The 26,503-nt window shown below is 38.2% G+C and overlaps 1 protein-coding gene across 1 annotated transcript in view; it reads right to left on the reverse strand.

The window, feature by feature from the left end:
• PAK2 (p21 (RAC1) activated kinase 2) overlaps positions 1-26,503 on the reverse strand; it is a 105,395-nt gene that overhangs the window by 31,657 nt on the left and 47,235 nt on the right. Inside the window, exons 3-6 of the mRNA XM_081085347.1 lie at positions 4,914-5,014; positions 4,423-4,570; positions 2,343-2,374; positions 1,301-1,408 (exon numbers count right to left, since the gene is read on the reverse strand). Of these exons, the coding sequence (XP_080941473.1) occupies positions 1,301-1,408; positions 2,343-2,374; positions 4,423-4,570; positions 4,914-5,014 (389 nt within the window). The remainder of the gene's footprint in view (positions 1-1,300; positions 1,409-2,342; positions 2,375-4,422; positions 4,571-4,913; positions 5,015-26,503) is intronic.

Here is a 26,503-nt window from a genome sequence, read left to right on the forward strand (position 1 = left end):
ATGTGAAACATTTTTATTTCGTACGTTATGTCTTTCTTTTAAATTTTTCTGGCAAAAGAGCAGATCCTTGAATGAAATTTAAGAGTAACCAGATCTAAAATGATATGCTAGAGCCCTAGGCAGTTTGGCTTAGTGAATAGAGCATGGCCAGTGGACTGACGGGTCCTGGGTTCGATTCTGGTCAAGGGCACATAGCTAGGTTGCAGACTCAATCCCCAGCCCTGGTTGGGGCACGTGTAGGAGGCAAATAATCAATGTGTCTCTCCTACATCCATTGATTCTCTCTCTGTCTCCCTCCCTCCCTTCCACTCCATCAAAAAAAAAAAAAATCAATGAAAAATATCTTTGGGTAAGGATTAACAAAAAATAAAATAAAATGAAACGCTAGTAATGAAGCAAAAAGTTTAAAATCATGTCTTTACCACAAATGAGAAATAACAAAATAATAGAAACCTTGATGTTAAAATAACTATTAATATCCCCCAAATTTTTGCACAAATATGATTTCTATCCTTTCATTTCCAACAGCCAGTTCTAGGATATAAAGAAAACAGAGCCCTCAATCATTAGACCAGGATGCACTGGAAGTCCTCAGAGCTTTACCTGCCAAGTGTACCACCACTCCCTGACGCTGTGCACAGCACCTTCCCCTACTTTACTTCTATTAGTACAGGAAGAGGGACAGGACTCCTTTTCTCTCTACCTAAGGTCATTATTGTTAAAGTTCTATATCTGTTTAGGAATTCACTCTTAGAAGCCCCTTGAATGACATTAGGCTTTGAGAGGATTGTAAAATGGGAGATAAAGTAAGTAATTTTATTAACCAATGTCACCCCAATAAATTCAATAAAAAATAAAAAACAATAAGTATTTGTATTTTAAAGAACTCATCTGATTTTAATTTTCAAAAAAGCTAGATTCTTTTGCCCTAGCCGGTTTGGCTCAGTGGATAGAGTATCGGCCTATGGACTGAAGGGTCCCAGGTTCGATTCTGATCAAGGGCACATGCCTGGGTTGCGGTCTTGATCCCCAGTAGGGGGGGTGTAGGAGACAGCCAATCAATGATTCTCTCTCATCAATGTTTCTATCTCTCTCCCTTCCTCTCTGAAATCACTATATATATCTGGCTAGTTTTTTGATGAGTGGTCTTTAGGTAAAGATCTCCTAGTCAAATTTCCCCACACTAAAATATTTTAAGCATGAGGGCTTTCTAAAATTGATCAATGGAAGTCAAGTACAGACTGCTTTTTAAAACACACATGCACACATACACAGCCCAATTCACTAATAAGACACTCACTGATTTTGTATGATCAGGTCGTGGGGCAATCACGGGAGGAGCAGCCTCTTCATCATCATCATCTTCCTCTGTTACTACTGCTGATGTTTCTGATCCCTTGGTATTCAACTGCATTTATCAACGAGCAAAGGTAAGGAAGACATGTCAAATATTACAATATGTTAAAATATGAATCTCTTTTAACATATTTTGTAAAATATTTATTTTAATAGCTCATTTCTAAACAGTAAATCCTCATTTACTCTAATTTAATTACTTAAAACATCAAGGCAATTCTGTAAGTAAAGTAAGTTTATGAAATAAATATCAAGTATTCTTAAAAGAGAATGTATACCTTTTATATAGAGAATTTTATACCCCTTAACAAACCCTTTAGTAAACAATCACTTTATTTGTTAAGACCAAAAACAAGAATCCTCTAGGCTTTGTGTAAGTCAGTCATTTAAAACAGCTACATTCACCAGAAAAAATGATGGCTAATGAAGCAAGAAAGGAAGGTATTAACCTTTACACAGAGATTATGTGCCAGGTGTGTGCTAGATAGGTACTTTACATATTACCCCAGTTAACCTTCATATTAACCCCAGGAGACTGTTTCCTCTAATTGAGGAATTGAAAATAAACAATGACTCTGCAGGAGGTAACTGTGCTTGCATGGTAACTTACAAAGTTTCAGTCAACTCTGAAGACTGACAGGCTTCCCTGTTGTTCAGTACGTTTCCACAGGCTATATTCAGTAGAATGGGGCCAGAGAAAAAGCTAGCAGTTCTTTGTATTCATGTCTATGTACAGAAACATTACCAAAAGTAGCTAAACTGCTCTCGATCATAATAAGTTTTAGCAGTTTGAGTATCATATCAAGGATATTCTATTGGTTTAACATGGCTTCCTCAACTAATTAAGTGGCTAGCTAAAACATATATTAAGTAGTTATTTATTTCGAATGGTTGTAATTTATTTTAGGAAGCAAAATAAAAACTGAAATTTGTTTTGGGAAACTTAAATTATAACAAGAGCTATAAGAAATAACATATTAACTCACTGCTGGTGTTCCAGAAGCGAAGCCATCTTTCTCTGAATATGAAACAGAAAATAATGCTAAGTTAACATTTCAAAAAATAAAATGCTTATAAAATAAAAGATAATAGAAAGCAGAGCAAGTAAAATGTTTAGACTGATTTTAAACTGAATTAAGTCTTGAGAAAACTGACAATACCTGTAATCAAACAAGAATTTATGCAAGATTCAGTTGACAAATCTCCAGTCTTAATGTAAATTTACTAAAATCATTGAACTGTATCCTTTAAGTGGGTGAATTTTATAGCATGTAAATTATACCTTAATAAAGTTATTAAAAATTTATTTGAAACTATACCTGTCAACCTGTATTTATTAAATAAAACAGAAGCTTATTCACAATGATACCGTCTCCAGAAAATTGCCTATTGAGGAACTTAAAGCACCCAACCATGCAGACAAAATGTGCAAAGGGCAATGCTTGATATAAATTGTGATGAGTATGAAAGCAAATCCCTGAGGGCAAAACTAATTCATAAAGATTAAATATTAAAATACTCATTCCGGCCCTAGGCAGTTTGGCTCAATAGATAGAGCGTTGGCCTGCAGACTGAAGGGTCCCGGGTTCAATTCCATCAAGGGTACATGCCTGGTTGTGGGCTCGATCCCCAGTAGAGGGCGTGCAGGAGGCAGCCGATCAATGATTCTCTCTCGTAGTTGATGTTTCTCTCTCTCTCCCCCTCTCCATTCCTCTCTGAAATCCACAAAAATGTATTAAAAAATAAATAAAATAAAATAAAATACTCATTCTGCAATTTAGAAGGGTAAGTTCTGTTTTGGTTTACTTTTTAAGATGCATATATAATATCTATGAAATATATATAATTTTCTGGTCAAACATGATTTTAAAAAAGATTACTAATTTACACAGACTTACTAGTTGACAGAAAAGTTCAGGGACAAGTCTAACCTTTTGCTAAGGATGTATTAGACTAAGTAAAAAAAAATTAAAATCATTTGCCAAGTGGTCTCTATTTCTGCAATGATGCAATCAAATTAAGTACAATTAATATTATATGATTTTAGCTCTATCACATTGTTTTTAAAAACTACACGTATGACTTCAGAGGACAAAGAAACATATTAAATGACACCTTGGGATATAATTAGTAAAATCCATACTAGGGAAACAAGACAAATGATCATGTATGTTTAACAAATAAATTACAAGGAAAAGAGGCCATGAGAATCAGAATGAGGGAGGGGAAGCCTAAATATCAAAGATTCAAGAGATATAGCAATCAACTACAATGTATGAACTTTATTCTGATACTGATTCAAACAAACTATTTTTTAAAATCTACTATTATTCTAGTCTTGCCTGATGATATTTCAATTTTGAAGAATAACTTCTTTTAGTCTAATGCTTTTTTTGTACATTTGATGTTTCAATTTTTGAGTGGACTTAAACATTTTTTATCTCAAAGTCTGTGCATTTATATAGTAATACAACCCTTCTCCTGTCCCACTAGCAATAAATATATTTCTAGTATGAACTATAAATCAGCATTTTTCCCTTCTATTGCTGGAAGTCATTCAAAAGAAGTAAAGAGAAAAACAAACAAAAGGCCAAAATATCCACTTTTATCAAAGTTAAGAGATTATGCATAAGAGCTGTTCCAGTCAGTTTATAAAAGCTAGATCTAGCCCAGCCAGATCTAGCTTTTATAAACTTGATACTCAGTGGTTGAGTATCGACCAACAAACCAGGAGGTAACGGGTCAAATCCTGGTCAGGGCGTATGCCCGGGTTGCAGGCTCGATCCTCAGTGTGGGGTGTGCAGGAGGCAGCCAATCAATGATTCTCTTTTATCATTGATGTTTCTATCTCTCTCTCCCTCTACCTTCCTCTCTGAAATAAAAATAAATAAATAAATAAATAAATAAATAAATAAATAAATAAATAAATAAAAGGTAGATAGATGCAAGGGGAAAAGTGGAGACAAAAACTACAGCTTAGGTGGTTTTTTTCCCCCCGTAAGCAATCTTTTTATTTTGAAGTTTCACAACTCTGCAATCTCATGTGAATTAGAATTGATAGCTTACCTGGAGGAGTAAAGCTCAGATATTTCTGCTTCACTGTGTTGGAGTCATAGAACTTTAAGACATCCAGCACAGCCTGAGGATTCTTCTTTTGCTCTAGTTTGGTGATATTGGAAGTCTGTAATAATCGAGCCCACTGTTCTGGCATGCCCTAAAAACAAGACAGTCAGGAATTAGCTGTTTAGAGTTGCTCCAATAAAATCAATTTCCAGAGGTGAATGATGAAATATATATATTAACTATAGGTTTGACTAAATTCTAAAAAGCCTAGTTTTCTAAAGGTCTATTTATCTAAATCTGTTTTGCATAATTACAATTAATAGTTGCTGTTCCCTAGGAAAAGGATACATCCATCCACAAATCCTTTTAGAAGAAGAGAAAAGCACTAAGAATTCATAATTAATATGTGGATGGGAAAGTCAACTTCAAACTTACTACTGCATGGAAAAGCTTGAGTGATGATATAAAAATGAGTCCCAACTAGGTAAACTTACAGTGAATTCTCCAGTAACAGCATCAAAGCCAACATGGATGGTGTGCTCAAAATCAGAAGGAGGAGAAATTTCTGGCCGTTCCTTCTCTTTCTTCCTACTTCCTAAGGGCATTAAAAAAAGAATCAACCTATTAAACAAAATTTTAAAATGTATTCATAATCATGTTTATATTTTTCCTAAAACATATTAGAAACAAAGTTATTTTAGAAAAAAGATTTATCTTAAAGACAATGATAGAAAACTGATAAATGAAATACAGTAAGTAATCCTGTCATAAATTAGGGGTGGAGACAACCAGACAGTGTCACATTTTTTATCTTTGCATTATAGTTTAATGATCTGGGAAAATTTTATTAATGATCTTCTACTCTTCACCTATAGACATCTTTTGTTTGTTTTAGTTATCTTAAATGTTGGCTTTCCAAGAATTATTTCTCACTAGAGGCCTAGTGCACGAAATTCGTGCACCGGTGGGGTCCCTAGGGTCCGATAGGGCCAATCAGGTTCTCTGCCTCCACACCTCCCTACCTCCTCCTTTCCTCACTGCCTGCATGCCATCACCCATCCCCGGTTCCCCATCCCAGCCCGAGGGCCTGCTGGCTGGGGGGAGGAACCGGGAGGTTGGCCAGCAGGCCCCATCAGTGATCGGGGCCAGAAGGCTGGGGGCAGCTTCTGTGTTGAGAGTCTGGCCCCTGGCAGTGAGTGCACGTCATAACGACCAGTCATTCCGGTCATTCCATCGTAACAGTTGCTTAGGCTTTTATATATATAGATTGTTCTCTGACCATTCTTTTTCTGAGATACTTTTCTTGTTTCATGGATGCAATTTATCTTCTCTATTATATAGTTTGTGTGTGTAAGTTGGGTTTTTTTCTCCCTACATTGTTTCTTCTACATTCCTTTTTTATCCCATTGTTTTGGCCTCTCTTATTTAATGGTTGTCAAGTGTCTGACAATCCTTCACTGTCTACTCATATATAAAAGTACAAAAAGTTAACTGGATGACCCAGCCAGGTGGATCAGTTAGTTGGAGAGTTGTCCATACGCTAAAAGGTCGAGGGTTCGATTCTCGGTCAGGGCATACCTATGTTGTGGGTTTGATCCCCAGAAGGGGCTCATACAGGACACAACCGATCCAATGTTTCTCTCTCCCTCCCCCCCCCCCCTCTCACTCTCTCCCTTCACCTCTCTTTAAAAATCAATAAAAACGTATCCTCAAGTGAGGATTTTTTAAAAAGTTAGCTGGGAGATAAGTTAGCCTTTCCATTAAAGATGGGGGTGGAGCCTGGCCGGTGTGGCTCAGTGGTTGAGCACCGACCTGTGAACCAGGAAATGATTTGATTCCCAGTCGGGGTACATGCCTGGGTTGTGGGCTCGATCCCCAGGAGGCAGGGGGTGCAGCAGGCAGCCGATCAATGATTCTTTCTCATCACTGATGTTTCTCTCTCTCCTTCTCCCTTCTTTTCTGAAATATATATATTAAAAGATGGGGGTGTAATATCTAAAGTATTTTTTTTCCAGGGTATTTTCCAGAGAAAACTCTTCCCATTTCTTGTCTGAGGACTTTGACTAAAGCTACAAGTGTTCTGAAAGCAAGGCAGGGGAAGGAGTTTAGTATATTGACTTTCACTGAATCCACTTTTTTTTATTCTGGTGCCACACCTTTTTCTGACTCCCTTGACAAGAATAGGAGCCTCTTGGGTTTAATTTCTCCTCAAATAAATGTGACGTGTTTGTTTGTTCTTTAGCTGTTCCAGAGGATGTGTTATATTTCATGGCTGTGTAGAGGAGGGGTTGTAAGGTCCCTTGACACTTCCCATATGGATTGTCAACTAATCCCCCTCTTTTCAGCCTGTTTATTATCACACACACACACACACACACACACACACACACACACACACACACACACTGTGTGCCTCTAACTCCCGAACCTCTGACATTTTTACAAGGAAAACTAGTTTACTTCTCAGACATTCCTCTCTGCAAATGCTTAGGATATGTCTTCCTCTGGTTTGCTTAGTCAGTTCTCACTTCTCCACAACTTCAACCTTCCAAATATGTATTGAAATCTCTTGTGCTTTACTATGTCCTCTCCCATTCACTTTGCCCTTGCGATATAAAGTCTTTTCTTTTTTTACATATCATTTTAGTTGGGTCTAGGGAGGAAGAGAGAATAGAGGTATATGATCAACCTGCTGTGTTTAACCGGAAGGTTCTCCTAATATAAAAGAGCATTAGTAGGAAGCATATTATTTTTTTGGCAAGTGATGATAGATTTGTGCTCAAATGTCCATCTCCTCTCTAGGTCTCCCAGGCACATGTAATAGTTATTTACAAGAGACCTAGCTATGGTGAGGGGGCAGGGCACACTGGTCATAAAAAGGAACAGCAGAAAATGGAATGGTTAAGTTTAGTATAAATTTTGCTAACTTTACTGAAATGCACCATTACACCTATCATAAACAACCTCTCATTTTCCACTGGAATTTAAGTAATCTGAGGACTCCTTCTACTTTTCTTTATATCTCCTGGCTTTTAACTCAGTATCTTGAATTAGAGAAAATATTTATTAACAAACTATAAGCTACTAGTTTACTCTTTAGAGCAGGGGTCCTCAAACTACGGCCCGCAGGCCACATGCAAATACAAATATTGTATTTGTTCCCGTTTTGTTTTTTTACTTCAAAATAAGATATGTGCAGTGTGCATAGGAATTTGTTCATAGTTTTTTTTTAAACTATAGTCCGGCCCTCCAACCGTCTGAGGGACAGTGAACTGGCCCCCTGTTTAAAAAGTTTGAGGACCCCTGCTTTAGAGAGTTCTGAACTGCTTACAGAAAAACAATTTTGTATTAGAGTGATTATTTCTCCTTTTAAAAAAAAAAGAACTGCTATGCATCCCACTTCTGATATGCATATGGGAAAAAAAGCCATTTTCTTATATGACCCTATTATAGATGACTGGTCCAAGGTAGGCATCTAATTCAAGCCAAGTTAACCACAGAACCCCCCCTTCCATTATAGTTCAGAGAATACCTAAACTAAACCAGAATTGGTCTCTCACAGGTGAATAACGTTATAAGAAATAACACCCAGTAACTGTTGCAGGCCATATTTCCTAACACATAGAGAAACAATTCTAGTTCCTGTTGTGTTGAAGGCCCAGCCTTATTTTTCAATGTGGGAATGTTAAGTTTGGAGACATATATTAAAGAAAGTTTCATATATTAGGAGTATAAAGAGTCAAAGGACAGAAGCAGAAAATAATTAAGCAGAACTTGAAACATATTTACAAACATTAGTCCATGTAAAAGGATGCCATATCCTAAAAATTTATTTAATTCTATTTCATTTTATATAACACAAATATATGTCCTGTATTTTAGTAGACCCAGTAGGAGGTGAAAGAATATATTTTAAAAAGTATCTAAAATAAAAACATACTGAAACATGTCACAAATCAAATAATGTGCTGGAAGGATACGGCTATATGAAAAGAATCACTGCTTTAAAAGAAAAAAGAAAAAGAATCACTGCTTTATAACTTTGGAAGCCAAGAACTGCAAGGACCAGCAACAACAAAAAAATCCACCATCGCTTATCTCCAAGATGTCAACCAGGCAACTGGATCACTTAATACAGCAGTTCTCAACCTGTGGGTCGCGACCCCTTTGGCGGTCAAACGACCCTTCCACAGGGGTCGCCTAAGACCATCCTGCATATCAGATATTTACATTACGATTCTTAACAGTAGCAACATTACAGTTATGAAGTAGCAACGAAAATAATTTTATGGTTGGGTCACAACATGAGGAACTGTATTTAAAGGGCCAGAAGGTTGAGAACCACTGACTTAATAGCTCCAGTTTTCCTTTAATAAAATGCACAACTTGTAAGTGAACTAGGGGAAAAATGATCCTTAGAATCAACTTAAAAATTAGCCTGCTATTTAGGTCAAACATTTCATTAACTCACTCCTAGACAGGGCCAGACTAAATGATTTCGTGGGCCTTATTCAGCCTGCAGGCCAAACATTCCTGACCCCTGCGCTTTAAGGCCACCACCTTTTAGGCTACATTTAAGCTAGAGTCTAAGGGTAAAAAAATACAAAAAATAAACAAAAAATACGCATCTCTTGTCTGGCCGGCATGGCTCCGTGGTTCATCATTGACCTATGAACCAGGAGGTCATAGTTCAATTCCCAATAAATGATTCTCTCTCAACACTGATGTTTCTTTTTCCCTCTCCCTTCCTCTATGAAATCAATAAAGATATAATTGAAAAAAATACCCATCTCTTTAAAGGGCGACTCTTCTGTCTCTAATCTAAAACATGTGATGGGGCTTGAGGGTCCAGGCAGCAGTTCTCAACCTGTGGGTCGCAACCCCTTTGGTGGTCGAACGACCCTTTCACAGGGGTTGCCTCAGACCATCCTGCATATCAGATATTTACATTACAATTCATAACAGTAGCAACATTACAGTTATGAAGTAGTAACAAAAATAATTTTATGGTTGGGTCACAACAAGAGGGGAGCTGTATTTAAAGGGCCAGAAGGTTGAGGGATATCTCAGCTGTGGGGGGTTTCCACTGAGAACTCTGGGTCTAAACGCACGCCTGGGCTCTCCAACACAGAGCACCAGAACTGAGAAAGGTGCCCATATAACATCTGGCTGTGAAAGCAGCAGGGTTGCTGTCTGCCAGGGAGAGATGGCTGAAGATGCAGGCACCCTCTTAAAGGGCCAACGCACAAAATTTAGTATGCTGCCACTCACCTTGGGCTCCGGCAGAGGGAGGGCAGAGTGGACTGGAGCTGTGTGAGCAGACCAGGGGTGGGGCTCTAGGGTTGCAGCTCAGAAGGCAGCCACCTGTGGTTTCCTGTGCTGAGTCATTCCCTCAAGCAGCAGAGGTCATCTTTCTCAGGCAGACCTCTGCTATGGAGGCAGGTTTTGCCTGGGGGAAGACAGTTGACCCACGCTATTGGAAACACCTTGCCCAAAGGTGCGGAGTTTCTGAGGCCCATTAACAGACTGAGAATAGCAAATAGCCTCTAGGCCAGTGGTTCTCAACCTTCCTAATGCCGCGACTCTTTAATACAGTTCCTCATGTTGTGGTAACCCCCAACCATACAATTATTTTCGTTGCCATTTCATAACTGTAATTTTGCTAACTGTTATGAATTGTAATGCAAATATCTGATATGCAGGATGTATTTTCATTGTTACAAATTGAACATAATTAAAGCATAGTGATTAATCACAAAAACAATATGTAATTATATGTGTGTTTTCCGATGGTCTTAGGCGACCCCTGTGAAAGGGTTGTTCGACCTCCAAAGGGGTTGTGACCCACAGGTTGAGAACCGCTGCTCTAGGCAGAAACAATTGCCCCAGCCTGTTGGAAAACCTCTCACCACACCTGTGGATGACTGCTTGAGGGCTACTCAAAACTGAAACCAATTAGTCAACAGGCAGAGGTGGATCTCTAAAGGCTTTTAGTATTTCCTGACCTAGTCAGTCAGAAACAGCTGTCTGACACTGTCCTGCACTAGAGACTGAGTCACAAACCTAATACATAGTCACAAACCCAACAGGCAGCCAAAATGGGGAGACAAAAAAAAAAGTCCACAATGAAAGAACAAGAGAATTCTCCAGAAGAAGAGGTAAGTGAAATGGAGATAAGAAATTTATCTGATACAGAGTTGATAATAATGATGGTAAAAATGCTCAACAGCATGAGAAAAGATACAGTAACTATGAAAAAAGACCAGTCGGAAATAAAGAATGACATAGCACTAATAAAGAACACAACGGAAGGAATAAACAGCAGATTCGGGAAAGCTGAGAATCGGATAATTGAATTAGAAGACAGGGTAGAAAAAAATCACTCAATTAGAGAACCAAATAGGAAAAACAATGAAAAAACAGGAGGATAGCTTAAGGGAGCCGTGGGACAAGAAACAATATTCAAATAGTAGGTGTGCCAGAAGGGGAAGAAAAGGAGCAGGGGCTAGATCAGGGGTGGGCAAACTTTTTGACTCGAGGGCCACAATGGGTTCTTAAACTGGACCAGAGGGCCGGAACAAAAGCATGGATGGAGTGTTTGTATGAACTAATATAAATTCAAAGTAAACATCATTACATAAAAGGGTACGGTCTTTTTTTTTTTCTTTTAGTTTTATTCATTTCAAATGGGCCAGATCTGGTCTGCGGGCCGTAGTTTGCCCACGGCTGGGATAGAGAATGTTTTTGAAGAAATAATGGCAGAAAACTTCCCTAATCTGGGTGAAGAAATAAGTCACACAAGTCCAGGAGACAGAGTCCCAAGCAAGAAGAACCCAAACAGGGCAATACCCAGAGACATCATAATTAAAATGCAAAATAATTAAAGACAAAGAGAGAATCTTAGAGGTAGCAGGAGTAAAGCAAACTGTTACCTACAAAGGAGCTCCCATAAGGCTGACACCCGATTTCTCATCAGAAACTCTACAGGCCAGAAGGGAATGATATGAAGTACTCAAGATAATGGAAAGCAAGGATCTGAAACCAAGATTACTATATCCAGCAAAGCTATCATTCAAAATGGACAGTGAAATAAAGAGCTTCCCAGACCAAAATAAAAAAAGGCTAAAGGAGTACATCAGCACCAAGCCTGCATTACAAGCAATGCTAAAGGGAAGGCTGTAATAATTAGAAGAAATAGAGAGAGAAACCTAGGCATACAGAATTAAAATGGCAATAAATAAGTACCTACCTATCAATAATAACCTTAAATGTAAATGAATTAAATGCTCCAATCAAATGCTTTCATTTGATTGTAATGCTCCAATCAAAAGACATAGGGTAGCTGAATGGATACAAAAATATGACCAAACTATATGCTATCTACAAGACGCCCACCTCAGAACAAAAGACACAGAGAATGAGAGTGAAGAGATGGAAAAATATTTTCTATTCAAACAGTAAAGAAAAAAGAGCTGGGGTAGCAATACTCATCTGACAAAATAGACTTCAAAATGAAAGTAAATCACAAGAGACAAGAAAGGTCACTACATAAAACTAAAGGGATCGATCCAATAAGAGGGTATAACACTGATAAACATAAATGCACCCAATATAGGAGCATCTTAATATATAAAAAAACTTCTAGAGGACTTTAAGGGAGAGATCAACAATACCAACAACAATACAGTCATAGTAGGTGACTTTAACACCTCCCTCACTTCACTGGATAGATCTTCCAGACAAAAAATTAACAAGGAAACAGTGACTCTAAAGGACACACTGGATCAGATGGATTTAACTGACATTTATAGAATATTCACCCCAAAGCTGCAGAATATTTGTTCTTCTCAAGTGCATATGGGTCATTCACAAAGACAGACCACATGTTAGGACATAAAGTTCAAGAAGAGTGAAATCATATGAAGCATCTTCTCAGGTGGCAGTGGAATGAAATTAGAAATCAACTATAATAAAAACACCTCAAAACATTCAAACACATGGTGGCTAAATGGCATGTTATTAAACAATGTATGGGTTACCAATGAGATCAATAAATAAATGGAAACTTCCTGGAAACAAATAAAAATGAACACACAACAACCCCAAATCTCTGGGACACACTGAGAGGAAAGTTCATAGCACTACAGGCCTACCTCAAAAAATAAGAAAAATCAATAATAAACTATTTAAGCCTACATCTTAAAGAATTAGAAAGAGAACGAAAAAGCCCAAAGTAGAAGGAAGGAAATAAAGATGACAGCAGAAATAATGCTACAGAGGCAAAAAAACAAACAAACAAAACAAAAAACACCCCCCCAAAATTCAATGAAACCATGAACTGGTTTTCTGAAAAGATAAACAAGATTGATGAACCTTTAACCAGACTGATCTAGAAACAAAATAAAGGACCCAAATAAATATAATCAGAAATGAAAGCGAAGAAGTAATCACTGACACCACAGAAATACAAAGGACTATAAGAAAATACTATGAACAACTATATGCCAACAAGTTGGATGGTGTGGGTGAAATGGACAAATTCCTAGAAAAATACAATCTTCCAAAACTGAATCAAGAAGAATCAGAAAACCTGAATAGGCCAACAACTGATGAAATAGAAGTAGTAATCAAAAGACTCTCAGAACACAAAAGCCTTGGTCCACATGGCTTCACAGTGGAGTTTTACCAAACATTCAAAGAAGAATTATCACCTATACTCCTCAAACTATTTCAGAAAATCCAAGAGGAAGAAACACTTCCAAACTCTTTTTTTGAGGCCAGCATTATCTTAATTCCAACACCAGATTCCAAGACACTACAAAGAAAGAGAATTACAGGCCAATATCCCTGATGAATATAGATGCTAAAATCCTCAACAAAATATTAGCAAATCGCATCCAGCAATATATTAAAAAGATCATACACCATGACCAAGTGGGATTTATTAAATCAATAAATGTGATCCATCACATAAATAAATTGAAAGGCAAAAATCACACGATCATATTAATTGATGCAGAAAAAACATTCGACAAAATCCAACACCCATTTTTGATAAAAAACTCTCAGCAAAGTGGGAATAGAGGGGTCATTCCTCAACATGATAAAGGCCATATATAACAAATTTACAGCCAACATCATACTTAATGGGCAAAAACTAAAACCATTTCCCCTAAGAACAGGAACAAGACAGAGATGTCCACTTTCACCACTCTTATTAAACATAGGACTGGAAGTCATAGCCATAGTGATCAAACATGAAGAAGAAATAAAAGGCATCCAAATTGGAAAGAAGGAAGTAAAACTGTCATTATTCACAGAGGACATGATACTGTACATAGAAAACCCTAAAGACTCCACCAAAAACCTACCAGATTTAATAACTGAATTTGGCAATGTAGCAGTACACAAAATTAACACCCAGAAATCATTTTTATATACCAATAATGAATTCTCAGGAGAGAAACTAAACAATCCCATTTACCATTGCAACAAAAAATTAAGATACTTCGGAATAAACTTAGCCAAGGAGATAAAAGACTTGCATTCGGAAAACTATAGGATGTTAAAAGAGAGACAGAGGAAGATATAAACAAGTGGAAGATTATACCATGATCATGGATTGGGAATTAACATCATTAAAATGTCCATACTACTCAAAGCAATCTATAGATTTAATACAATCCCTATTAAAATAGCAACAGCATATTTCACAGATTAAGAACAAATACTCCAAAAATTTATATTGAACCAAAGAAGACCTTGAAAAGCTGCAGCAATCTTGAGAAAGTTGGAGGGATCACACCACCTGATATGAAGTTATCCTACAAAGCCACTGTAATCAAAACAGCCTGGTACTGATACAAGAACAAACATATACTAGTAGATCAATGGAACAGAACAGAGAACCCAGAAATCGACCTAAGTATTTACACTCAATATTTGACAAAGGAGGCAAGAACATACAATGGGGTCAAGACAGTCTCTTCAATAAATAGTGTTGGGATACACATGAATAAATGAAACTAGACCACCAACTTATACCATACACAAGAACAAACTCAAAATGAATAAAAGACTTACATGTAAGTCATGAAATCATACAAGTTCTAGGAGAAAGCAGAGCCAGCAAAATCTCAGACGTCTCTCATAGCTAGCAATATGTTTATGGATACATCTCCTAGGGCAAAGGAAACTAAGGAGAAAATAAACAAATGGGACTACATCAAAATAAAAAGCTTCTGCACAGCAAAAAAACCCACCACAAAACCATCAACAAAACAACAAGAGAGCCCACTGTATGGGAGAACATATTTGGCAATAATACACCTGATAAAGGGTTAATATCCAAAAAAATAAGGAACTCATACAACTTAACAGAAGGAAGACAAACAATCCAATTAAAAAATGGGCAAATGACCTAAATAGACATACAGAAAGCCAAGAGACATATAAAAAAATGCTCAAAGTCACTGATCATCAGAGAGATGCAAATTAAAACCAGATATCACCTCACACCTGTCAGAATGGCTACCATCAACAAATCAACAAATGACAAGTACTGGCAAGGATGTGGAGAAAAGGGAACCCTAGCACACTGCTGGAGGGAATGCAAACTGGTGCAGCATTATGGAAAACAATTTGGAGTTTCCTAAAAAAAATTAAAAATGAAACTGTCATTTGACCCAGTGATCCCATTTCTAGGAAAATATCCCAAGAAACCTGAGACACCAATCAGAAAGAATCTATGCACCCCTATGATCATAGCAGCCTAATTTACAATAGCTAAGATGTGGAAACAGCCCAAATGCCCATCAGCAGATGAGTGAATAAAAAAGCTGCGGTACATTTATACACCATGGAATAGTATGCAGCAGTAAAAAAGAAGGATGTCTTACCCTTTGAGACAGCTTGAAAAGACCTGGAGAGTATTATGCTAAGAGAAATAAGCCAGTCAGAGAAAGACAAGTATCATATGATCTCACTCATATGTGGAATCTAATGAACAATATAAACTAATGAGCAAAATAGATCCAGAAGCATAGTAGCATACACAGAACAGACTACGGCATCTCAGAGGGAAGGTGCAGGGATGGTGGGTGGGTGGATGGGAAGTGATCAACCGAAGAACTTGTATGCATATATGCATAATGTATGGACACAGACAACAGAGTGATGAAGGCCTTGGGGGAGGGTGCAGGCTAGAAGGGGTCAATGGGATATATGTAATATTTTGAACAAAAAAAATTTAAAAAATAAATAAAGCACCAGGAAAGTTCTGGGGAATAACTACTGAATCTCTCTCTCTCTCTCTCTCTCTCACACACACACACACACACACACACACACAAACAAAAGAAAAAAGAAAAAAATATTCAGAGACACTGAAACATAGAACAGTCCGTGGAATTTCAGAGGGAAGGTGGGTGGGTGGGAAGAGATCAACCAAAGAACATATATGCATAACCCATGGATACAGACAATAGGGTGGTAAAGGCCTATGGTGGGAGCAGGCTAGAAGGGGTCAATGCGGAGGGCGGAGGGGGCGGGAATGGACATATGTAATACTTTCAATAGTAAAGATTTAATTAAAAAAAAAAGTCCTCGATACATTGCAGCCACCGGTTGGCTACAAATAAAAGGACTAGCAAAAATCAAAGGAATCATTTCAAACAGCAATTGATGCTGTAGCATTACAATAAAGAGCACAGCATATTTTAGTATTTATAAGTATATATTTAACATTTGTAAATTGTGTATTATTTTCCAGCTTTATTATCAGTAAAATTTATAATAAACTTATGTATATAAATACAAAAAAATAAAACCACCAGTGATTACCCCTTTGTTCTTTTGACCCAGAACAGCTTCAAATTGGTGAAACTACACTTGTTCCATCCCACAGAAGGATATTCTCTAGGAAAAAGACAGAGGAGTATGGGCTACTATTATTAATCTTAGAATTAAATTTTTAGACCAAAAGGGATATTTATAATTCTAAGTCTATCATTTTCATAAACAATCAGACGTGAAGGTGCTTGCTTATAGGCTAAAAAATTAGATGTGAAATCATTATATATATATATATATATATATATATATATATATATATATAATTTTGATATATATAGTTTATATATGCTATACCACTCAACACTAGCTAACTAAACAGAACTTTTAAATATAAGCCAAGATAATTGAGCATTACCATCTTCACTGATAAAAATCTATTTTCTATACAACTACCAGTCTCTACTTAAGACAGAAATGTGACCAGGTCTTTCCTGTTTAAAATTCTGTGATGGTTCCCCAGGAAACAATAAAATCTGAGCTCTGTAGCATGGAATACAAGGCCCTTTATGACCTGTTCCCTGCCTACCTCACCTCTACAGCCCAGGCCCTTCTGCTGTCTGTAGTTCCCTACATTATCTATAATAATAAAACCATAATATGCTAATTAGACTGGGTGTCCTTCAGGGGCTGTGAGGAAAGCCCGGGTCCCGGGTGCCAGAGGGAAGCGGGTGCTGGCAGCCGGGGGAAGGAAGGCCTACTCTTGCATGAATTTCATGCATCAGGCCTCTAGTGCTATATAATTCTCTCTCCCTCTCTGCTTTCACATCTTGCAGGACTGTACTTAGCTCCATGAATATGCTAAGGTGGGTGGGTGGGAAGAGATCCCTCCTGTGTCTGTGGCACTGGAATTCTTTTCTAGGCACTGAAAACACGTTTTAGCTATCAAAATCCTCCTAACTATATTCACTTACTCATCCTTTAACCTTCAACTTAAATGTCATTTCCTTAGGAAGCCTTCCCAGATAGGACAGATATCTTACAATATCTCTACTATCACAGTTCAGTTTATAATTATGTGCTGCAGTTCTTTTTTGTTTTTTAGAGAGAAGAAGGGGAAATAGGGTGAAGAGAGATACAGAGACAGACTTGCGCTGGCCCCAACCAGGGATGGAACCTGCCACCTTTCAGTATATGGGACAATGCTCCAACCAGCTGAGCCACACGGGTCAGGGCTATGCTGTAGTTTTTGATCAATGGTGCCATGAGGGCAGGGACACCATCTACTTTGCCTATCACTATGTCTCTGATGACTCATAGGGTGCATATGATACATATTAGCAGGGATGTGAAAATGATTTGTTCAATTAAGTTGCCATAAAAGGCATATTGTCCGGCTGGCAAGGCTCAGATGGTTGAGTGTCGACCTATGAGCCAGGAGGTTATGCTTTGATTCCTAGTCAGGGCACATGCCCAGGTTGCAGGCTCAATTCCCCAGTGTGAGGCGTACAGAAGGTAGCCAATCAATTATTCTCTCTCATCACTGATGTTTCTATCTTTCTCTCCCAATCCTTTCTTCTCTGCAATTAATAAAAATAAATTTTTAAAAAGGCATAATTTCTTGTTTTCTTAATTTTTTCAATGACACTAATTAAAACCAATAATGAATAACTAAAGATACTCCAAAGTCATTCTTTTTTCTTTTTAAATGAAAATATTAGATGTTTGTTAACAAGGACAGTACAAAGGGGTGTAAATTTGAGTAGAATAAAATAAATATCTGTAGACTAGGCTTTACATTAGAAATAGCAACAATCTTTCAGTCATTTTGATTTTTTAAAAAACATGTTTTTATTCATTCCAGAGAGAAATGAGAGGGAGAGAGAGAAACATTAATGATGAGACCGGCTGGGCCATTTTGACTTTTAAAATAATGATAAATCAGAAAAAAATAAAAAATAAAATAATGATACAGTCCGGCCGGTGTTGCTCAGTGGTCGAGCATCGAGCTACCAGGAGGTCATGGTTCGATTCCCAGTTGGGGCACATGCCTGGGTTGCAAGCTCAATCCCCATTAGGAGGCAGCCAGTCAATGATTCTCTCTTATCATTGATGTTTCATCTCTCTCTTCCTTTCCTTTCCTCTCTGAAATAAATATATATAAAAATGATACCATTTTCCCCCTTCAGACTTCTGTTTCAAGATGACAGACTAAGCCCTAACCTGTTTGGCTCAGTGGATAGAGCGTCAGCCTATGGACTCAAGGGTCCCAGGTTCGATTCCGGTCAAGGGCATGTACCTTGGTTACGGGCACCTCCCCAGTAGGAAGTGTGCAGGAGGCAGCTGATTGATGTTTCTAACTCTCTATCCCTCTCCCTTCCTCTTTGTAAAATATCAATAAAATACATTTTTTTTAAAAAGATGACAGACTAAGCAGATATTGTAACCTTCCCTTTCTACATCAAATCTCTTTATCATAAAACAAAATCTATGAGGAATGTCCCAGAAATAAATGAGGACAAAACTAAAGAGGAAAACAGCAGCTCGGGATTTACGGTAGGCAGGAGAATGCTACTGCATACGTGTTGGTAGTGGTTAAGCAGGTAGATTACTGTGTTCTTACAAGCATGAAATGTGCATACACACATACGGTTTCCCCTCATTCCTAATCCTCAAAGCTTCAGGCCACAGTTGTGTCAGGAAGGAACAGTCAGTGGGGGAGATAGGGTTGGAAAGCGCATGCCCAGGTTGTGGGCTTATCCCTGGTGCGGGGCCTGTGGGAGGCAGACGATTGATGGTTCTCTCTTATCATTGCTGTTTCTATCTCTCTCTCCCTCTCCCTTCCTCTCTGAAATCAATAAAAAATATATTTAAATAAATAAATAAGTGAAAGAGTCTCAGGGAATAAGAGCACACTACCCTCCAAATATTCCCTCTCTCTTTAACAGAAAAATGACTGTGCTTCTAAATCTTCCTCCAAACAAGCTACAAAGGGAGACTCCACAGATGCTGTAGTCTCAACTACAAAGCCAAATGCAATTCTCCCGAACTTATCCAACAAATGTAATACAATTCTAAAAACATCAACAGGCCTGCCACAGCAATTAGACAAGAAAAAGAAATAAAAGGTATCCAAATTGGAACAGAAGATGTAAAACTGTCATTATCCGCAGATGACATGATACTGTACATGGAAAACCTTAAAGACTCCATCAAAAAATTGTTAGACTTAATAAATGAATTCAGCAATGTATCAGGATACAAAATTAATGCCCAGAAATCTATGGCATTTTTATACACCAATAGTGAATTTACAGAAAGAGAGATTAAAAAAACAATCCCATTTACCACTGCAACAAAAAGATTAAGAATAAACAACTAGGAATAAACAACTAAGGAGGTAAAAGACCTATATTTGGAAAACTATAGGACACAGAAAGAAGAGACAGAGGAAGACATAAACAGGTGGAAGAACATACCGTGTTCATGGATTGATAGATTCAACATCATTAAAATGTCCATACTACCCAAGCAATCTACAGATTCAATGCAATCCCCATTAAAATACCAACAGCATTATTTCACAGACCTAGAACTCTCCAACAATTCATCTGGAATAAAAAAAGACTCCGAATAGCTGCAGCAATCCTGAGAAAGAACCAAGTAGGAGGGATCTCAATACCAGATATCAAGCTGTATTACAAAGCCTGGTACTGTTCTCAAAACTTCTGGGTACTGGCACAAGAACAGACATATAGACCAATAGACTAGAATAGAGAACCCAGAAATTGACCCAAACCACTATGCTCAATTAATATTTGTCAAAGGAGGCAAGAACATACAATGAAGTCAAGACAGTCTCTTCAATAAATGGTGTTGGGAAAATTGGACAGATACATGCAAAAAAAAAAAAAAAAGTAACTAGACCACCAACTTACACCATACACAAAAATAAACTCAAAATGGATAAAGGACTTAACCGTAAGGTGGGAAAACATAAAAATCTTAGAGGAATCCACAGGCAGCAAAATCTCAGACATATGTCGAAGCATTATCTTCATTGATACAGCTCCTAGGGCAGGGGTGGGTAACCCCTGGCACGCATGCCAAACATGGCACGCTAGTAACTTTTTGCTGGCACGTGAAACCCTCTCTTATAATCTTCCATTTACAATTTTTTTCTTAATATCGACTTTTTTATTTTTCAGATATTCACTGTAGGTGCATCTTAGATAAATAAATGATTTTACATAACAAGTTATTTTAAAGACCATAGACATGGATTGACGAGAGAGGGGAAGAGCAATTTCTATACCTCTGCCTAAACTCTCCCTGCCTTCCTAGATCTGACCAGTGTTTTGGTTTCATCCACATACACTGGTGAATCTTTGTTCTCAGTGATGAATTTTGTTAATTCTTGTAATAGGAGTAGCCTGACGGATGAAAGTAGTAGCTCGTGCATATCTCTGAATGTCACGAAATATAAATCTGATGTAAAATCTCTGTCATCAGTGATGCAGCAGAAGAAGTCCCACTGATAATATCAAACGGAATCATAAAGTTTTCTGTCGGACTATCAATGTACATGTATACATTAAAAAATAAATGTATTTTTCATCATCATATACTGTGCTTTTGTCGCTCGAATGAATTTTATTATTTCTTCAAGGTTCTTCACATACGTACACTTTATACCAAGTAGGCGTAACATGTTCTCAAAAAATTAGGGTTGGCACGCAGAAGAATTTTGAGTCAGAGATTTTGCTGGTTTTGGCACGCACTCACAAAAAGGTTGCCCACCCCTGTCCTCGGGCAATGGAAACTAAAGAGAAAATAAATAAATGGGACTACATCAAAATAAAAAGCTTCTGTACAGCAAAAGAAACCATCAACAAAACAACAAGAACGCCCACTGCATGGGAGATCATATTTGCCAATGTTATCTCCGATAAGGGTTTAATCTCCAACATTTACAGGGAACTCATACAACTTAACAAAAGGAAAATAAACAACCCAATAAATAAATGGGCAACGGACCTATATACTTTTCGAAAGAGGACATAAAGAAGGCCAAGAGACATATGAAAACATGCTCAAAGTCACTAATCATCCAATAGATGCAAATCAAAATGACAATGAGGTATCATCTCACACCTGTCAGAATAGCTATCATCAACAAATCAACAAATGAGAAGTGCTGGAGAGGATGTGGAGAAAAGAGAACCCTCATGCACTGCTGGTGGGAATGCAGACTGGTGCAGCCACTGTGGAGAACAGTATGGCATTTCCTCAAAAATTTAAAAATGGAACTCCCATTTGACCCAGTAATACCACTTCTAGGAATATATCCCAAGAAAACAGAAACACCAATCAGAAAGGATATATGCACCCCTATGTTTATAGCAGCACAATTTACAATAGCTAAGATTTGGAAACAGCCTAAGTGCTCATCAGCAGATGAGTGGATTAAAAAACTGTGGTACATCTACACGATGGAATACTACACCGCTGTAAAAAGGAAGGAACTCCTACCATTTGCAACAGTATGGATGGACCTGGAACATTATGCTAAGCAAAATAAGTCAGTCAGAGAAAGATAAGTATCACATGATCTCACTCATTTGTGGAATATAATGAACAACATAAACTGATGAACAAAAACAGATCCAGAGACAGAGAAGCATTGATCAAACCGTCAAACCTCGGAGGGAAGGTAGGGGAGGGTGGGGTTAAGGGGGAGAGATCAACCAAAAAACTTGTATGCATGCATATAAGCATAAACAATGGACACAGACAACAGGTGGGTGGCGGCATTAGTGGGGGAGGAGGGGGAGAGGGGGAGAAAAGGACACATGTAATACCTTAATCAATAAAGAAGAAAAAAGACAAAAAAAAAAAAGCAACAGAAAAAAAATCAACAGGCTTGCCCTGGCCGTGTGCACTGCCCAGTGGTTAGAGTACCGGCTTGGGCACTTGAAGGGTTTCAGGTTCAATCCTGAGCCCCAACTGGAGCTCGTGCAGGAGGAAACCAATTGATGATTCTCTTTCACATTGATGTTTCTCACGCCACCTCAGGTGAGGATTAACAGTAACAAAAAAACTGAGGCTTAAAAAAAACCCCTACAGATAAGCATATTCTAAAAGGATAAAGAGTAAAGGGCCAAAAGATCCTGAAAAAGAACCTGGTAGCAATCTGCTCTATTAATAATTATAAACAATAGGAATTAAGGCAGTAAAGTATTCGCTCAGGTACAGACACATAAGCCAATGTAATAAAAATGGAGAACAGAGAAACAGACCCTGGTACACATGGAAACCTGACAGATAATGGCTAGAGTTGCAGGGCAGTGGGGAAATAATAAAAATTTAAAAAATGATCTGGAATACTAGTTTAAAAAAGTGAAAAACCCCGTCGGCACGGCTCAGTGGTTAAGCATAGCCTTATGCACCAGGAGGTTACAGTTCAATTCCTGGCCAGGGCACATGCCCAGGTTGTGGGCTTATACCTGGTGTGGGGCCTGTGGGAGGCAGTCGATTGATGGTTCTCTCTTATCATTGCTGTTTCTATCTCTCTCTCCCTCTCCCTTCCTTTCTGAAATCAATAAAAATATCCTATCTAATAATAGACAAACAGGGTAATTGACTGAACCTTCACTATGCTTCCCATTGGCTAATCAGCAAGATATGCAAATTAACCACCAACAAAGATGATGGTTAATTTGCATATGTAGGCTGGAAGCGGCAGAGGGAAGACTGAAGGAGGCTCCACCTGGAGCAGCGAAGGCTTTGAAGGCGGCTCTGGCCGGAGCGAAGGCCTGGGTCCCCAGGGCTGAAGGAAAACCGGTGCAGGCAGCCAGGGGAAGGGAAGGCTTATTGCACAAATCTTTTCATGCAACAGGGCTCTAGTATTTAAATAAATAAGTGAAAATTGATCTCTCTGTACAGATCCACAAAAACCAAATCGAGATAGTTCAAAGATTTATATTATAAAGACAAACTGTAATACTTTTAGAAAAGCCTAAGAAAATATCTTTGATCCCTAATTTGGCAACAAATTCTTAAAACACAAAAAGCTCAACCATAAAGCAAAGAGATTGATCAATTCAACAACACCAAAGTTATTCATCAATGGATACCACTGAAAGGGTGAAAAGGCAAATCATAACCTGAAAAATTACATTTAACTATTGCCCTAGTGCACATTGAAAGGAAATTAATTAGAAGGTGGCTGGTGGAGTAGGACTGGGCAAGATGGGCTTGGCACGCCCTGGAGCCAACCTCCCGCAGTTCCTCCCTGGTTGGCCTGCAGGGATCGGGCCAAAACCGGCTCTCCGACATCCCCGAAGGGGTCCTGGATTGCAAGAAGGTGGTTCTCAGGTGACGTACTCTGGAATTGGGCTCCCTCCTCTCTGGCTCCGGGATGCGTCACCTGAGAACTGTCACTACCAAGTCATCAACACTCGGCAGCTCCTGCGCTGAGTGTCTGCCCCCTGGTGGTCATTGCGCATCATAGCTATTGGTTGGACGGTCAGACAGTTGCTTAGCCTTTATGTATATGGATAACATATAACTTACATAGGATCGGTTTGTAGGCTACTAGAAATGTTTATCAATAAATAAAAACAACTTAATAGAAGAAAGGATTCAAGAATGTCACAGAAAACACAAATGATGCTAAATTAACATATAGAAAGACAATTTCCTGAGTGATCAGGGAAAAGCAAATTAAAACCACAATGAGATGATACCATTTTGCATCTCCCAATTTAGCAAAAATTAAAGTCTTGTAATAACAGGGATTTGCTAGATGTTCAACAATGGGAACATTTATGTTCTGTAGGTGAGAATGAATATAAAAAGCACTTTGGAAAGTAATCTATCAAATCTAGTTAAGTCAAACATGGGAATGCCCTGCAGTCCAGCAATTTTACCCCTAAGTATATATCTCACTCTAAACTTTAAATCTTTGTCCAGAACCCACACCACCAGATTTACATCCTGACCCAATACACGGATACCTCAGATATACTGCAGGTTTCATTCCAGACTACAATAATAAGTATCACAATGAAGAGAGTTACACAGATATTTTGGCTTTCCAGTACATAGAAAGGTTATGTTTACACTATATTATAGTCTATTAAGTGTCCAGTAGCATTATGTCTAAAAAGTATAATGTACATATTAAATTTAAAAATATTTTATTGCTAACAAATGCTATCATCTGAGTCTTCATGGAGTCATAATCTTTTTGCTGGCGGAGGACCTTGCCTTGATGTTGATGGCTGATCAGGGTGGTAGTGCCTGCAGGTTGGGGTGGCTGTGGCAGTTTATTAGAAGACAATGGTGCCTGCTGTATGGATTGACTCTTCCTTTCACCAAAGATTTCTCTTTGAAAACAATGCTGTCTGACAGCACTTTACTCACAGGCCTTCTTTCAAAATTAGAGCCAATTCTCTCAAACCCTGCTGCTGCTTTATCAATTAAGTTTATGTATATTTCAAATTATTTGTTGCCATTTCAACAATTTTCATAGCATCTTCACCAGGGGTAGATTTCATCTTAAGAAACCACTTTCTTTGTTCATCAATAAGCAACTCCTTACCTGTTCAATTTTTGTCATGAGATTGCAGCAATTCAGTCACATCCTCAGGCTCCACTTCTAATTCTAGTTCTCCTGCTATTTCTACCACACATGCAGTTACTTCTTCCAGTGAAATCATCCATGAGGTTTGGAGTCAGCTTGTTTCAAACTCCTGTTAATGTTGATATTCTGACCTCTTCCCATGAATCACATATTTTCTTAATGGCATCTAGAATGGTGAGTCCTTTCCAGAAGGTTTTCAATTTATTTGCCCAGATCCATCAGAGGACTTATTATCGATGGCAGATACAGTCTTCCAAAATTTATCTGTTGCCCATCTGGCGTGGCTCAGTGGTTGAGCATCGATCTGTGAACCAGGAGGACTTGGTTCGATTCCCGGTCAGGGCACATGCCTGGGTTGCAAGATCGATCCCTAGTGTGGGGCTTGAGGCAGCTAATTGATGATTTTCTCTCATCATTGATGTTTCTATCTCTTTCTCCCTCTCCCTTCCTCTCTGAAATCAATAAAAATATATTTGTAAAAATTTTTATTTCTTAAAGCATAAGACTTGAAAGTCAAAACTACTCTTAGATCTATGGGCTGCAGAATGGATGCTGTGTTAGCAAACATGAAAACATTAATCCTGCTGTACATCTCCATCAGAGCTCTGGGGTGACCAGGTGTACTATCAATGAGCAGTGGTATTTTGAAAGGAATCTTTTTCCTTAGCAGTAGATATCAATAGTGGGCTTAAAATATTCAGTAAACCATGTTGTCAACAGGTGTGCTGTCATCCAGACTTTGTTGTTCCATTTATAGAGCAAACAATTCTTAAGGACCCTAGGAAGTGAAATGGTAAGGGAGCACTGGCTTCAACTTAAAGTCACTAGCTGCATTAGTCCCTAACAAGAAAGTCAGCCTGTCCTTTGAAGCTTTGAAGCCAGGCAATGACTTCTCACTACTATGAAAGTCCTAAGATGGCATCTTCTTCCAATATAAAGGCTGTTTCATTTACACTGAAGATCTATTGTTTAGCGTAGCCACCTTTATAAATTTTCAGGAGCTTCCACATCAGTACTTCCTGCTTCACCTTGCAGTTTGTTATGGAGACACCTCTTTCTCATGTACCAATCGCTGCTAGATTCCAACTTTTCTTCTGCAGCTTCCTCACCTCTCTCAGCTCTCATAGAAGTGAAGAAAGTTAGAGCCTTGCTCTGGATTAGGCTTTGGCTTAAGGAAATGCTGTGCCGAGTTTGATCTGCTATCCAGACCACTAAAATTCTCCATATCAGCAATAAGACTATCCTGCTTTCTTATCATTCGTACGTTCACTGGAATTGCACTTTTAATTTCCTTCAAGAACTTGGCTGTTTGGTGCAAGAGGCCTAGCTTTATTCCTATCTCAGCTTTCCCCACTAAACGTAGTCATTTCTAGCTTTTGATTTCAAGTAACAAATATGCAACTCTTCCTTTCATTTGAACACTTAGAGGCCATTGTAAAGTTATTAATTGGGCTGATGTCAATATTGTTGTCTCAGGAAATAGGCAGGCCCAAGGAGAGGGAGAGAAATGGGGAAATGACCAGTCACTGGATCAGTTAAAACACACACAACATTTATCTATTAAGTTTGATATCTTACATAGGTGTGGTTTGTAAGTGTGTTTTGTAGTGCCCCGAAACAATTATGTTAGTAACATCAAAGATCACC

The sequence above is a fragment of the Myotis nattereri genome, assembly GCF_964212035.1.
Source record: "Myotis nattereri genome assembly, chromosome: 3".
NCBI classification, from domain to species: domain Eukaryota; kingdom Metazoa; phylum Chordata; class Mammalia; order Chiroptera; family Vespertilionidae; genus Myotis; species Myotis nattereri.